This window comes from Aphis gossypii, chromosome X (assembly GCF_020184175.1).
Source record: "Aphis gossypii isolate Hap1 chromosome X, ASM2018417v2, whole genome shotgun sequence".
In the NCBI taxonomy this organism is placed as follows: Eukaryota; Metazoa; Arthropoda; class Insecta; order Hemiptera; family Aphididae; genus Aphis; species Aphis gossypii.
The window spans coordinates 23,608,355-23,623,412 of record NC_065533.1 but is presented as its reverse complement, the minus strand read 5'-3'; the positions used below and the strand labels follow the sequence as shown (position 1 = coordinate 23,623,412).

General features: G+C 28.3%; 1 protein-coding gene across 1 annotated transcript in view; it reads left to right on the top strand.

Moving 5' to 3' along the window:
- LOC114121264 (protein glass) overlaps window positions 1-10,664 on the top strand; it is a 62,343-nt gene extending 51,679 nt beyond the window's left edge. Inside the window, exon 5 of the mRNA XM_027983519.2 lies at window positions 9,921-10,664. Within this exon, the coding sequence (XP_027839320.2) occupies window positions 9,921-10,117 (197 nt within the window). The 3' untranslated portion in view covers window positions 10,118-10,664. The remainder of the gene's footprint in view (window positions 1-9,920) is intronic.
- The last annotated feature ends 4,394 nt before the right edge of the window (window positions 10,665-15,058 follow it).

Below are 15,058 nucleotides of genomic sequence, written 5' to 3'. Positions count from 1 at the left end.
CAAAATGCTTATAGTTTATACATTTTCATAATTTTAGTTAGGTTAAACAGATTTTGTTTAATAATATTTTGTAAGATTTTATAGATTTTATTGTTTACATTGCAGTGGTAGCCTCTCTGTAATTTAAATATATTACCTACTGAAAATAGTACTTATGCTTCTGCATTCTGCTATACGGACTGCTATACCTACACATTTTTTTGATTATTTCCTAATATCTATAATAATAATATAATTTCTACAGTTAGTTCATTTTTTTTTTTTTTTTGGATTTAATGTTATTGAGCACAGCCTAGACGGTATTGGCTATTGATTTCCTTGATTAAAAACACAGTAATAATCTGTCATCTGTAACATAATATTAACACTTGTAGTTTGTTTTGGGAATAGTCAAACATTTCATTGAAATTACTTTCGAATTTATCAGTTGGTTTTTGCTATATGTAATAGGTAAATATATATACGTGCACAACTACAAAACATGTATAGCGATACTGTATAAAAATTTAAAATGCATATCGTATGTTTTATTTAATTATATTATGTACATTGTATATCATATCGTGCACGCTGTATAATCCACAATATAGCACACTGTGCACGCATAGACACAGTGAACATAATATTATAAATGCACAAATACATAAAACCCTATTTATTGTAGTGTGACTGAATAATCATAAATATCTATATCAAGAAACAATATATAATATAATACAATGTTATTATTTTTTTACTATCCTATACTGTTAATATTTTTGTAATATAATAGGTACAACGGTTTTATGGCTCAAGTAAATATAGACGTCTCGTATATACCTATGGGGTTTAAATTTAAATTTTTTGATAATCGATATGTTATATGTATAATATGTAATATACAATAACGTAAGTATATCTATTATTACACATGCCTATAATATAGTATTACATATAGTTATTATAAAAACAAATATAAATCACGTTTAGCTTAGATATGTTTTCCACACCACAAGCTGTTTTTACCGACCTTTTTGTAACAAATACCGAGTAATAAATATTAAGTAACAATAATAATACCTACACAGTACTTTAGAGTAATTTATTAGATTATATATGTATATAATGTGTACATATATATAATGTTACACTGTACAATATAGATATAATATAGCGTGTAGCATAGTAAAAAATGGATAATACGTTTTTCGCAAAAACGACTCGATTTATAATAATCTCACTCCGGAGGCCTTTGTAGAATGATCGGTTTTTACGAATATATACATGGTCGTCTCCTTAATAATAATACCTATAGGTATGAAGTATGGCCTGTCGTACACACACACACACACACACACACACATTACATACTACACATTTATATAGGTACACCGTAAGCGTTGCAGTAAGCCCCGAGGGAAACCTATATTTCGTATTCCAAAGTGGCTCTTGGTTTGGGATTCTGCATTTACCTACACAATATAGGAACATATAATATTAAAGCTACTCCCGTCTCTATATATATATAATATATATTATATTCTTAAACATGTATATACATATTACACACATTACATAATATTAAATACATTATACGCGTGTATTATATACGTATTGTTTATTAAATTATTAGTGTACAACACTTATACTGGTTGATTGATTCGTTTTTCAGCATATTAAATTTAATATACGGTGACAATGCGTGTATAATATTATTTTTGTATATTATAAAAATGCTGGTATATATACTCGTAAATGCTATTATACATAATATACAAAGTGTAAAATCGAATCACTATAAACAGTAATAAACGCTATTACCGTCGTATACGATATGTTTTGACGAAAACTCAAACCCCAATTTACGTATAGGTATACCTACGTAGGTATTGGGTATACTATACTTATTTTATGTCGATATAAATTAATAATTACCTATATATTTATAGTGAACACATTTATGTAACTTATATAATATATGAACTTGCAGCACTTTGCAGTTGGCTGTTTGAAGTCAATTTCTGATGACGGCTATTACCTACATACTATTTTACTGTTATCTACCTGCACTGCTTATAGTAAAATTTAACACTTTTCTCATTTACCCTGAAAAACTTTCAAAGTTTATAAGTTTAGTTTAATAAATGTAGGGGTCGTAAAATTGCACTCTCGCGAATATTCTTATATAGGTATATATATATATATATATAAGTATACACCAATAAAGCGCTCGACGCTCGTATATCTGTATCATACTATCAGTGTATTTTGTATAATATGTGCACCTATTATAACTTTCAATTTATATTTATTTATTGACACGTTAAATAGTTTTTGCTGAAAATGACGCATAGATATAAATTTAGAGAAGATATAGGTAGCTGTAATGTATATAATATTGTATAGTAATATTAAAATATAATATGTCTACATATGCATAAAAACATATTTCTATTAAACCTTTGATTATATAATTTATTTAAACCTCTAATAGTTCATGTATATATATTGCACTATAACACTATATAATATTATATGCATAGGTAATAGCTGATAATATTAAGCAAAAATTACTATAATGATATACTAATTACTAGTTGATATGTATCAGTTGTATTAATATTAATATACTTTATAAATCGATACCGTTTTAGGAAAAGTACGGTTTATAATAATAATAACAGGAATTTATATTATTTAACGGTAATCGGATATGAGCTAGGTATACCTATTATGTACAGAATAAGCGCATACGTAGTGAAATAGACAAAATATGACGTTATAATCAGAGGTATTTTGGACTGCAAACATTATTATATAGAACATTTTTCAAATTAGATAATTTAATCATTTTCTCTTTTACACATTACCGACCGATTTATATTAAATTTCGGTTAAATTAGTATCGTTATAGATGATAAAATAAGATTCAAAGTTTTTATTATTATTACATTCAAACAAATTACAATTTATAGAATAATAAAATATATATTAAAATGTTTAAATTACGACAAACGATATAACTTTGCACCGTTTTACTATAATATTTATAAGCTTATATTAAAAATATTCATACCTATTTAAACGATGAGTTTACTCGTCTCTATAAAACAGTTTGTATACCTAAGAGAATATATAGGTACCTTTAAGTATCCTATACTTATGTATAATTTTATAATCTTATTCGAACCTAGAATATTCTCGCAGTTTTCATCACTATAACTCGCGCGATATTTATACGACCGTATAGTTTTCTATTATTATTATTATCATTATTATATTATATTATCCGTGTAAAACCGCTCTCGTATGAGGATGTTTTTTTATTCGTGTAAGACAGTCCACTCCACGACACCTATCGTTTCAACTTTTATAAACATTATTATACTATAGTATAGGTACACAACTATATATAGTATAAAATACGATGGTAACCAACACGCCTTTATATAAGTACATCACGCTTCTGTCATCGCTTTGTACCTAATTAGGTATACACAAGGTATACGAAATCATATATCGCCCGAGGTATCCTACACACAACCTGCACCCGCGCACACGATATAGCACAATACCGACCGACTACGTTATTATTTCATAGATACATCGCGCTACTTATATATATACCTATACCTATACCTATGTACACAATATGTGCGACGAATATTCCCCCGGGGCGGATATCCGCGTTCAACATCCGATACAACAGTACCTCTATATAGGTATATAATAATAATACAATATATATAATATTACGAAATATCGGATCGAAACGCTACGGAGGGTGCAGGCGGTGGGTGACCGTCGGCCGCTCTCCGCTATGCGGCGGCGGCGGCGGCGAGGCGGGCGAACGGCGTGGGCCGTGCAGCGCGGTGGCAATAATAGAAACCTCGGTTGGGTGCAGTGATTGGCCGCGCACCGGCTCCACCCATTCGGGCAAGAGCTCACACACGTACCGCGAGTACGCACACACACGCACACTCGATGGCGCGCACACGACCGCGTCGACTTGTAAACCGCGTGTAATTCGCTCGGACGTGTGTGTGTGTGTGCGCGCAAGCAGTTCGTGTTCGGCATGCGTCGCAAAAAGGACGAAGGGGACGAGCGCGGCGTAGTAGTTGCGGCGGCGGCGGCGACGGTTAGGGTGTCGGCCGCGGCGGTGCGGACGGCGGGATGCTGCGGCGACGGCGGCTGCCGCTGCAGAAAGGCGTCCGCAATCGTAACCATGGTAACGGTTTCGGCCGAAGAGAACTTCATTAGGAGCTGCTATATACCGTTCAATCACGCCGCCGCCGCCACCACCGCCTATATGTATATACTATCGTATATATATATGTAAAGTAATGTGTATATATATATGTGCGGCGAACGAGAAAATCCCCGGGCCGTCGAATACCTATACCTCCGCAGGACCGCTCACGTCGTCACCTCATCCCCCCGCGGTCTATAAACTCAAAATATATAAGCGTACGTGTGACTATATACTGCATATGGTACTTACACGTATATTATGTTATCTTAACCCACGCGGATCGTCCGCAATCCATAACTTATTATATTATAATATAATGAATAATCGATAATGTGTGTTTTATTATTAATAATAATTAAAAAATTGACAAGGTACACGCCGAGTATGATGGGATTGAGTTACCCTCACGTTGTTTAAATTTTTATGAAACGTTTTACGTTTAAACGTAATTATAATTCTGTTGGTTTTTACCTATAGTTATTAAGTATTCCGAGTTGTATAATATTTTATAACACTTAAGTACGTCATAGGTACCTATATAGTATACTGTTTTATAGAAACCCATTTTTGTTATAATATTATATATTAAGTACCTATGCGTACAGTTTTGGCGATGTAGTTCTTATATTACGATTAACGGTATTCGTATTATGTAGTGTGATCTAGCTGCAGATTACTATTAACAAACAAAACTTAACGATGATAATATGTTTTACTAGAATCATTTCAAATTTGATTACTAATGTAACTTATCAGTAATAAGTGCAGTCTTCAATTACTGATAGTTATAGTATAGATATAGTATAGATATAGTTATAGTTATAGTTATAGTATAGATATTATACTTAGATGTAGATAATCACACTTTTTACACTCATATAAAGCAGTAGGTAACTATTAAAAATATTGTCGCACTGACTTCGCAAACACTCGTAATAGTTTCGTGAATTACATGATGAATTTTCATCTCTAAGTATGGTTGAATACATTATTTTGGGCTTGGCTTAAAGAAACTACTCTCATTTTTAAATGATTTATAATTATTATGAAAACATAATAGCAGTAAAATAAAATTAACAGGAGGCATGTATAGTATATGTATTACCTATACATTGAAATATTTAAGGAAATTTTTATTTTTATTTTATAACTATTTATGTATATATTAATTATATTATAAAGATCACCTTTGAGTTTTATTTTAATTGTTATACATTGTTAATTTGTATTCGATTATAACCCTACCTACATAATATATCTGTATACCTATACACGGTAGAGCGTAGGTATATATGCGAATACGATGTAGGAATGTTATAAGCTCGGCACGAGGGGTTGAACGATTCTATTTTATTGGGCCCTGTGCGTGATGCACTTCTTTGCAATCATCAATCAGTATAAATACGCCACGGTTATATCCATACAAAATAGTACCTATATATGTGTGTTTTCAGTCAACATCGTGTATATAATAGACGTTAACATTGACGGGATAACTGTATAACGAATCACGTGAACATATTATACCTACCTATATTATTATGGATTTGGTTTTTATTCACTTACCGCGATTATTCGTATAACATATGATTATATATTTGTACAGATAGATATATATATATACCTTCATAAAATAAAAGTAATCTTAAAAAATGTGAGTAATTTCTTACGGTTTTATATAACGATTTGACGGATGTTTTCATCGTAAAAATGTTAGGTATAATAACTGAACCCGTGCACTTTGTACCCCATTAAAAAAAACCTACCTCTGATAAGTCTCAAATTATATATGAGTTAAATTCGTTACCTGTGATTACGCCTAGCATAATTATTGCATTGCATTTGGATACACAATATCTTTTGTTCTTCCTTCTAGTGCAGCGTACACAAATAAATTAGAAGATTTTCCACCGCGTAGTCATGCCACATACAGCTGTCCGTGTGAGAAGCATTGATTTTCCGAATTCATTCCACAAACTTGTAACAATAAATGCCCTTGTACTTTGTTGATGGTCATTGCAAAAACGAGTCGCGCCAGAAAACTGCAAACGTTTCGATCTACCAATCGATCTTTTTCTGGGAGGCGTAACTGCATAGAAATGGCGTTATTATAACAAAAAAAAACACACAAAACACAAAACATCAATAAAAATTTTTAGTGCCATAGAAACAAATAATAATTATTATTATTATTAACTAATAGCCACCATCATCTCTAAACAAAAATTTCCATCGTAAATCTCAACATTTATGTTTGAGCACCTCCCGGGGTTGGGCCTATCACTTTTTAACTTCGTCTTTTCTTCTTCTACCCATAGGTCTAATATATAATTTCATCACAATCGATCCAACTGTTTAGGAATGCATAAAAGACAGACAGAAATCAATTTTTATATATATTATATAAATAGATTGTTGAGAAAACCACAAATGATTTTTAAACATAGATCGCTTATCGTATTGTTTGTAATATACCTTTATGTATACAAAAATAAGGTACCTACCTTTATAATAGTGCCCGTTGACGGCGTTATGGTGTCAAAGTAGACATAAAATTATATAGGATACATATTAATATTGAATACATATTAAAATATTAAATTAAATAATAAATTATTTTATTTCGACCTTACCGCATTTAACTAAACTATATTCAGTATTTATTTATTTAAAATAAACAAATGCCTAATGAGAATTTTAAAAACACATAAATATGATCTATAGGTACTAAAACTTTCTACATGATTAATATAATATATACCAATACAAAAAAAAAAAAACAAAACAAAACAAATAAATAATAATTTAATATAAATAAGTTAATAATATTACACTACTAACATATAATAATAATATATACTATGATTTAACTAATACGAATATATTAATTGTATATTAATCATAAGCATAATCATTTAAATGTTCAAAAGATATATAAAGTTTATAGGTTGATACATGAAAAAAAGAATGATCGCTACTTGCTAGACAAAAAGTAAATAAAAGTTCATGTAGAAGAGGAGATGAGATGCAGTTATAAAGTGTCATTTAGGCACCAAAAAAGTATAATAAAGTGTACATAATAGCCTCGTGTTGCGGATACACTGATAGCATAAAAATATTTCTTATACAGTTTTTTCTGAAAAAGTAATCAATGTCTAGAATTCATTATTATCTATCTGGAGAATATATTAAGTTTTAATATATTGAATAAGAATAAAAGCTATAACAAGACATTGGTCTACAATTAAGGTTAAGATCATTATATATAGCTATTTTTACATTTACTCAGTACGTTAAAATTTCGAGATCAGATTAAAGAGTATATTACCTACAATTATATATGGACCATACATTAAAAAAAAAAAAAATTATATCATCCACATTAGAGAAGCTTATTATTTGTGATAATTTACTTTTTGGTAGCTGAGTTGACAAGTACCTATAATAAATTTAAGGAACACTGATAAATGTCTTCTTTAAGAGACCCTATAATATAATTACGATACAGGTACCTTCTTACTGTTTTACTTCCTGAAAATTTTCAAAGTTCAGTTTTCATGTGACATTATGAATACAAATAACTAAACCATGCCAATACTCTATCAGCCATACCTGTCTATTTCGTGTACTTTAAGTTAACACCTAGTAAATTTTATACATAAAGTTTGTGTACATATATATATACTGCATTTCATTTATTATTACACGCAATTACCTAAATAACTTTATATAATATTGTTTTGCATACACTCCAGTGGCGTACCGACAGGGGTAGAGTTAGAGGTTTAAGCCCCCTAGAAGTGAAACATGTAGGTATTACTCTTCTTTAATGGTTTAAAATTGTGATAAAGAATAGTTTTCTAAGGAAATAATACGTATGAATATTTAATGTCTAACACAAATAATCTTTTAAAGTTAAGCAAAAATAAGTGAGATGTTGTGCACTCTGCATAATTTCTTTTTATTAATTTTATTTATCATCATTTCGCTTCTCTCATCGTAGTTGTAGATACAGTGCACACTGTACAGTGCACACCTATCTATATATTGTTATAATACCTAAAAGATTTCATAAAATGTATCTTATCGTTATATTTATAAATTATAATAATTTATATAGTTTAAACTAATATTATAAATGTAGAATAATATATATGTTATAGTTAGTGTTGAATTCCATTATTTTATGAATTGATAGTTCATGAACTACCTTGCTACAAATGGTAGTTAAAGTAAGAAATAATACATAAAAATCATACTTTTTAACTTGTTATTTTATAGAATATCTGGTTATTCTATATAAATTTTTTCTGATTTCTATTAAAGTACAGCGAATAAATTTTTATTTAAAATATATATAATATTTTACTTATTTTAAATTGAATTAATTATTTACTTGTACACACAATGCTATAGTTTCATAATATTGTAGTAACACTTAAAACGCACATAATCATTGTCTATTGGCAGTTGATAAGTAATTTATATTTAATACGAATAAACCGAACCCAAACGAAAAATAAAACACCGTAATAAGGGCGACTCAGCGTTATCGGTAAACAGTAATCATAATATTTTGTACAGTTTGACATGTTCAACGATGAGTTTTTTTTTTAAATTTTCAATGTTTTTGCTTATTTACAAAACTATTCAATGATATTTTTATCGTTGGTTATAATAATTAATAATTTATCTCAAAAATTATTAAGGATAATTTTCGTTTTGCTAAATTAATTAATTATACTTTTTTGATAAAATGTAGGTATAGATAATAGATATAATTTATAGATACCTTGTATTTATGATATAAATAAATAGATACCATGCGGTTGATACATTTTTAGTTTTCATATTATTTATATATAATGCTGCTTATCGTTGTTTGATTAATTTAGGGTTAGCAGATTAGCAGATAAATACATAAACATACATAGATAGTATATACAATATTTATACCTCCAAATAATTTTACTAAACAGATAGATAAGCAGTAAGCCATAGTGATATGCCATAAATACTGCAGTGTTTCCTTTTAGGGTACATCATTATTTATAGCTTATTTGTCTATAGTATTTACTATGTGGTGATATTTTGATAGTACTATGCATATTCAATTCTCATTTTTACGATCTAAATAATGTTTCACTGTATTTAAAACTATAGTAAAAACGATGTAAAATGGCTCAACTAACTACATGCAATACTACATTTCGATAATTCATAGATTTGAAGGCTTTATGTATAAGTATATATAATTATTTTAATAATGTGATTTAGATCTATTTTTGTGGGATTCTGAGTATTGTACTCTTATAGTCTTATATGTGTATATTCATTCGCTTTTTGATAGTAGTACGCGTTCGTGAGTCAAGATCCGAATTTCTGAGAAAAATCTAAGTTTTCGACTGTCACTCTGATTGTTAATTGTTTAGATCGATATTACATTTGTCATGTAGGTATATTCCTCATCGTGTAATTTAAATAAATGATCGTCAAAAATAGTTTATCAAATAGATTAACGACTTCGCTGCAGTTGTTGCTTCGTCTATTTACAATTATTATAACTAATAAATACTATAGTATAAAGTATCTAGTATTGTGATAATTGATTTATATATTATATATTATTCGCTATTATTGAAATTGTTGTTTTATTATGCAAATGTTTTACACGTTATTCGGTTTACAGGTGAAAAACCGCACAAATGTCAGGTGTGCGGCAAAGCGTTCAGCCAGTCGTCAAATCTAATTACGCATAGCCGGAAGCATACTGGGTATAAACCGTTTGCGTGCGACCTCTGCGGCCGTGCTTTTCAGCGTAAAGTCGACCTCCGCAGGCACAAGGAAACGCAACACACTGATTTCCGGTCTGGAAATCTCACGTAAGCCAAACCACCAACTCTATCACACACATAAAAAAAAAATAAAAACAAAAAAAAAAATATCTGTAATAATAAATTGTCTCGTATATAACACTATATTATAACTCGCACCTGTATCCACTTTTACATTACATTGTTATATATATAATATATGACTATATACTTATATATTATATTAAATATGTATATAAGTGTCTTATCGTTTCTTCTGTTTCTTTATTTTTGAACTTCGTTGTTTACAAAGTTTTTCCGATTTCAATGATCAATGGTAAATCATCATGGTTATAATTATTAGTATTATTATTATTATTGTCGTTATATTGGATTAAATGTAAATCGCAGTCGCTGTGTGTTCATCGTGTATTATAATATTTTATTATATTGTACACACTTCGACATGTATTTCTTAAATTAAATTATGTAATTCATATTATAATACTTAATATTGTGTATTTATAATATATAACATACACATAGATATTATACTAAGTATAAAATCAATGAGTATAAAATATAGTTAAATCATAAATCATTATGAACGTGCTTTTAATAATTATTATATATATATATATGTATATAATACCATATAATATATTATAATAGCTGTGTTCTTGTTTTCATACAAATGTTTCCATATTATTTAATTACGTATTTATTATCATTATTATTATTATCATTACTATTATTATTATTATTATTATTATTATTATTATTATTATATTATTTTTTTTACCCTAAATAGTTACCTGTATTGTCTAGCTTTTCTTAAATAATAATAATTTTTAATGTATTTATAATATGTATTTCGTTTGATGTTTACGTAATTTACGGCAATTTTGTTTTGTTGAATAAACGAACTTATCATTTTATCACATTTTGTTTCAACTGTCATTTGAAAAATTGAATAAAATAAATGCATCGTTATTTGCATTGAAATTAAAACCGTATTCAAATTTTCTTTTTTTTTTTTATCCAAGCCTAGAATTTATTTTAATAATGTTTACCAAGAAAAATGTAATAAAAAAAATTACCTATGGGTTATACCGATGGTAACATTTACCTGTATAATAACTACTGCAACAGCAATACAGATTATATTATAATCTTTTACAGCTCGTAAATCTTTATTAAATTTTCATAGAAGTATGTTTTACTGTTCTTTTTCTAGATATTATTGTTATTTTCTTAATCAGAATAAACTAATTTCATTGTGGAATATGTATATACTGCTGCGAAATATAATAAAAAATAATGCATCGAGCTATGGCGTACATAACAGAATCTAGTTTCACAGTTTTATACACAATTGAATTATTCTTAAAACCAAAATGTTAATAACAATTTTGAAGTATTGAAGTTTTATTTAAAAATTATTTATATTTCAGGAAACGCACTCTTTCAATTGATTATCTGCAATATTTTTTAATAGAAATAAAACTAGCACACTTCCAATAATAATAATCTATAAAAATAAAATTGTTTTATTATCATTATATATCACTTAAAATAAATAAATATATTTAGATAAATATTATAAAATGTATACAGATATTTGAAAATCATAAATTTAATAAAATTATATCAAAACGAGTTTATATTTAATATAAATTCATATATTAGTTAAAATTGTATGGTGTATAATAATGACATTTTTTCAATTATTACCACAGTTGAACCCAATCATAGGGAAGTTAAAAGTTGAATAATACTATGTGGTATAGATAACTACGTAAGTAATACAAATATTATCAAAAACAATATTTTTTATTTAAGAAAAAAAAATTAAATATCATATTACACAGAATCTAAATAATCTAATTTTTAATATAATATCTTACATTATTATTATTTTTTATAGAATTTCGTACAGATTAAAAAAAGTTTGGGAAATTAGTTTAAAAAAAAAGAAAATTTAAAGTTTCAAATGTTTCTGGATCGAAAAAATATAATACTACCTATTATATTATATAAGTTTAAACAGAATATTTGAACTCACAATATGCTACTTAGAATCAAAATGAGGTAAGTGACTAAATGTTTTAAATGGTCTAATTAATAATCTAAACTTATATCATGAAAAACTTCTAATAACTTAAAGAAAATAACTCAATCAACCGATATAGTTATTTCATTTAAAATATGATACAAAGTAATAAGTACCTATCATAATTATGTGGTATTATGAATTAGGTTTATTTGTTAAATTATAATTTTTTATAAAACAAATCAAACGTTTCACAATGTAACTTGTAAAACAATGTATAATAATATAATTATATAATATAATATACAGTAGACAGCTATAACTGGTACAATTTGTACCAACATGCTCGATCGATTTTTTTTTTCAACAATTAATTTAAGCTACATCGTGTTATACATGAAATAGGTCATGAATGAATAAAAAAATAAATAAAAACCGTACATCAAATATAGGGTACATTCAAACTGCTACAAAATATATTAAATTGTGTTAGATTTGTAATATTTTGATTTAATATTTCAATTTGTTAAATCGTGGAACAATATATTTTTATTGATTTAAAATACTACATTTATTTGACTTTACTGCTCTTGTGACGTTAAAACGTTTAAAATAAAATATGACAGGAGACTGAATCCATCATTGTCAATAAAATATACCTATAGTTTCGATTTTTATAACACTGTGCAAAATACTTTAAACGTTAGACTACCTATAGCTATAGCTATAAGGACATAACGTATATATTACACAAGATTCGACTACAAGTTAAAATATTAAGTTATTTTTAAATAACTTATATAAAAAGACCCTTTTTTAAGTTACCTATTTTTAACTTGAGTTAAAGGGATTCTATAACAACTATTCCTGTTTTTGTCAAACATACGAAGTATAATTATTCAAAATATTTTTTGTTAACGTACCTACCGATTGATATGGTGAAGTGATAAAATATCTGAAAACAGATTTGAATTTTCGTTCAATTTTTGATTGATTCTTCCACATTTTTTTTTTTTTTTTTTGATTGTAACTCAGAAATTGAAATGAAATTCTATAATTTCTACTTTTTTACTATAACTTTTTTTGGATTTGCGGAGTTAAAATCAAAAATATTGGAAATTTGATGTCAAGTAGACTTCATGACAGTCCAAATCTGTTTTTCAAACACATTAGGGAAGGGAAAATGTTATGTTTCACATTATAAATAGTAGGTATAAGACTAACAGTCCTAGTGATGGTGATGATAGTCCGATGTTCAATATTTATATATATTAAAATGAAACTTATTAAGTTTCACACATCATACACAAACAATCCGTAATGTAACAAAAAAAAAAAAGAAAAGAAATATAATCTGTTTCGTTTCGGAATCTAAAACGTACTTCGTTTGGTCTTATAGGAATTTAATCCTGTGACAAGAATTCTGAATCGATACATTATATATAATTCGTATATTGCACCTCTTCATATAATATATCATATTATTTACATGAGATTGGTCAATACATATATTTAGTAAGTTTGCCTAAAAATGTATTTTCAAAATGGTTGGTTATCTCAAAAACACGTATAATACGAGCTATACATAACTCACGTCCTTGGTGTATCCAACATATTATTATATATATATATAAATAGGTATGCGATATATCCATAATCCATATCATATATCTATCGATTCAAAAACTATGTATGTACAATATGTACAACATCGCATATATGCTGAATAAACGATTTTTTTTTTTAATAAACTTAAACGCGTCGAATATATTTTTTTATCTCTTTTTTATTAGGCGTACGCCCAAGGATTTTATCCGCGTGACCTCCGCCACCTCCGGCTTTTCAATCATTTTATATTTGTCCGTATATTATATTGTATACATATATACTATATATATATATATATATATATATATATAGGTACGTACTGCGTATATGAGGGCGCACCCCGGCACGAGCGCCAACGCGTATTATATATACGCTCGGGTTTCTCATCGAGAGGTTTTCACGAACATAAATATATAAATGCCGTTTTTATTCCTCCTCGCGCTTTTGAATGTTGAACGATCTTTGCTGACATTTTTCTCCTTTTTTTTTTTACGCTTGATTTTGCTTCCGCTCACACTCCCCCCGCGCGAGGGCGGACGATCCCTCAGAGAATCCCGTTTCTCCCCTTCCCTCAACTCCCGATCTGCACCGCTCAATCACACTCTGTCTCGCATACACATACATACGCGTACACGCGCTATATACAGAGACAATATGATATATAATATATACGGCGTACGTACGGCATGTATATATACCGTGTGCGGTATGAATTCGAAATCAATAACGCGTACGGTATACGTAATATTGTATTATAGTTCTTGTTCGCCGTTGTAGGTATAGGCGACGAGGCGGATTGTGCGTTCAAAACACAGCATAATATTATACTATATACGATATATGGCACGTTATGTGCGCATTGTGTTTGAAAAGTGATAACTCTCGATAAATTTTATCAAATGTCCTTCGCTTTATGTCCTGCGATTCAACGACTATACTATATATCCATCGTACGTAGGTATATCTGCCTCGATATAGAGTATAATATATACGCTGCACACTCGCCGATTGTAGGTGCATATATATATATACAACATTAAACCTAAATTTTCACCTTAACCGACCTCTGCCACGGATCGTTATTATATGTTCAGTGATGTACAATTTTACATTCACATTAACACGTGTTAAGGTTTTTTTGAGAAAGGGATAGACGTTTTAATTATAAAATATGATTTTCTAAGCCCTATAAAATGCTAAAAAAAAAATCATTGTTATCTGTGTTTTAATTACCGAAGTTACGTCGTGTTATCTGAAAAGGGTGGGTAATAATATTAATATCAATAAGATAAATAATAAAATAAACTTAATTTTTTGATAATTCGCTAATTTCTTCATCTAGCTGAAAACGAA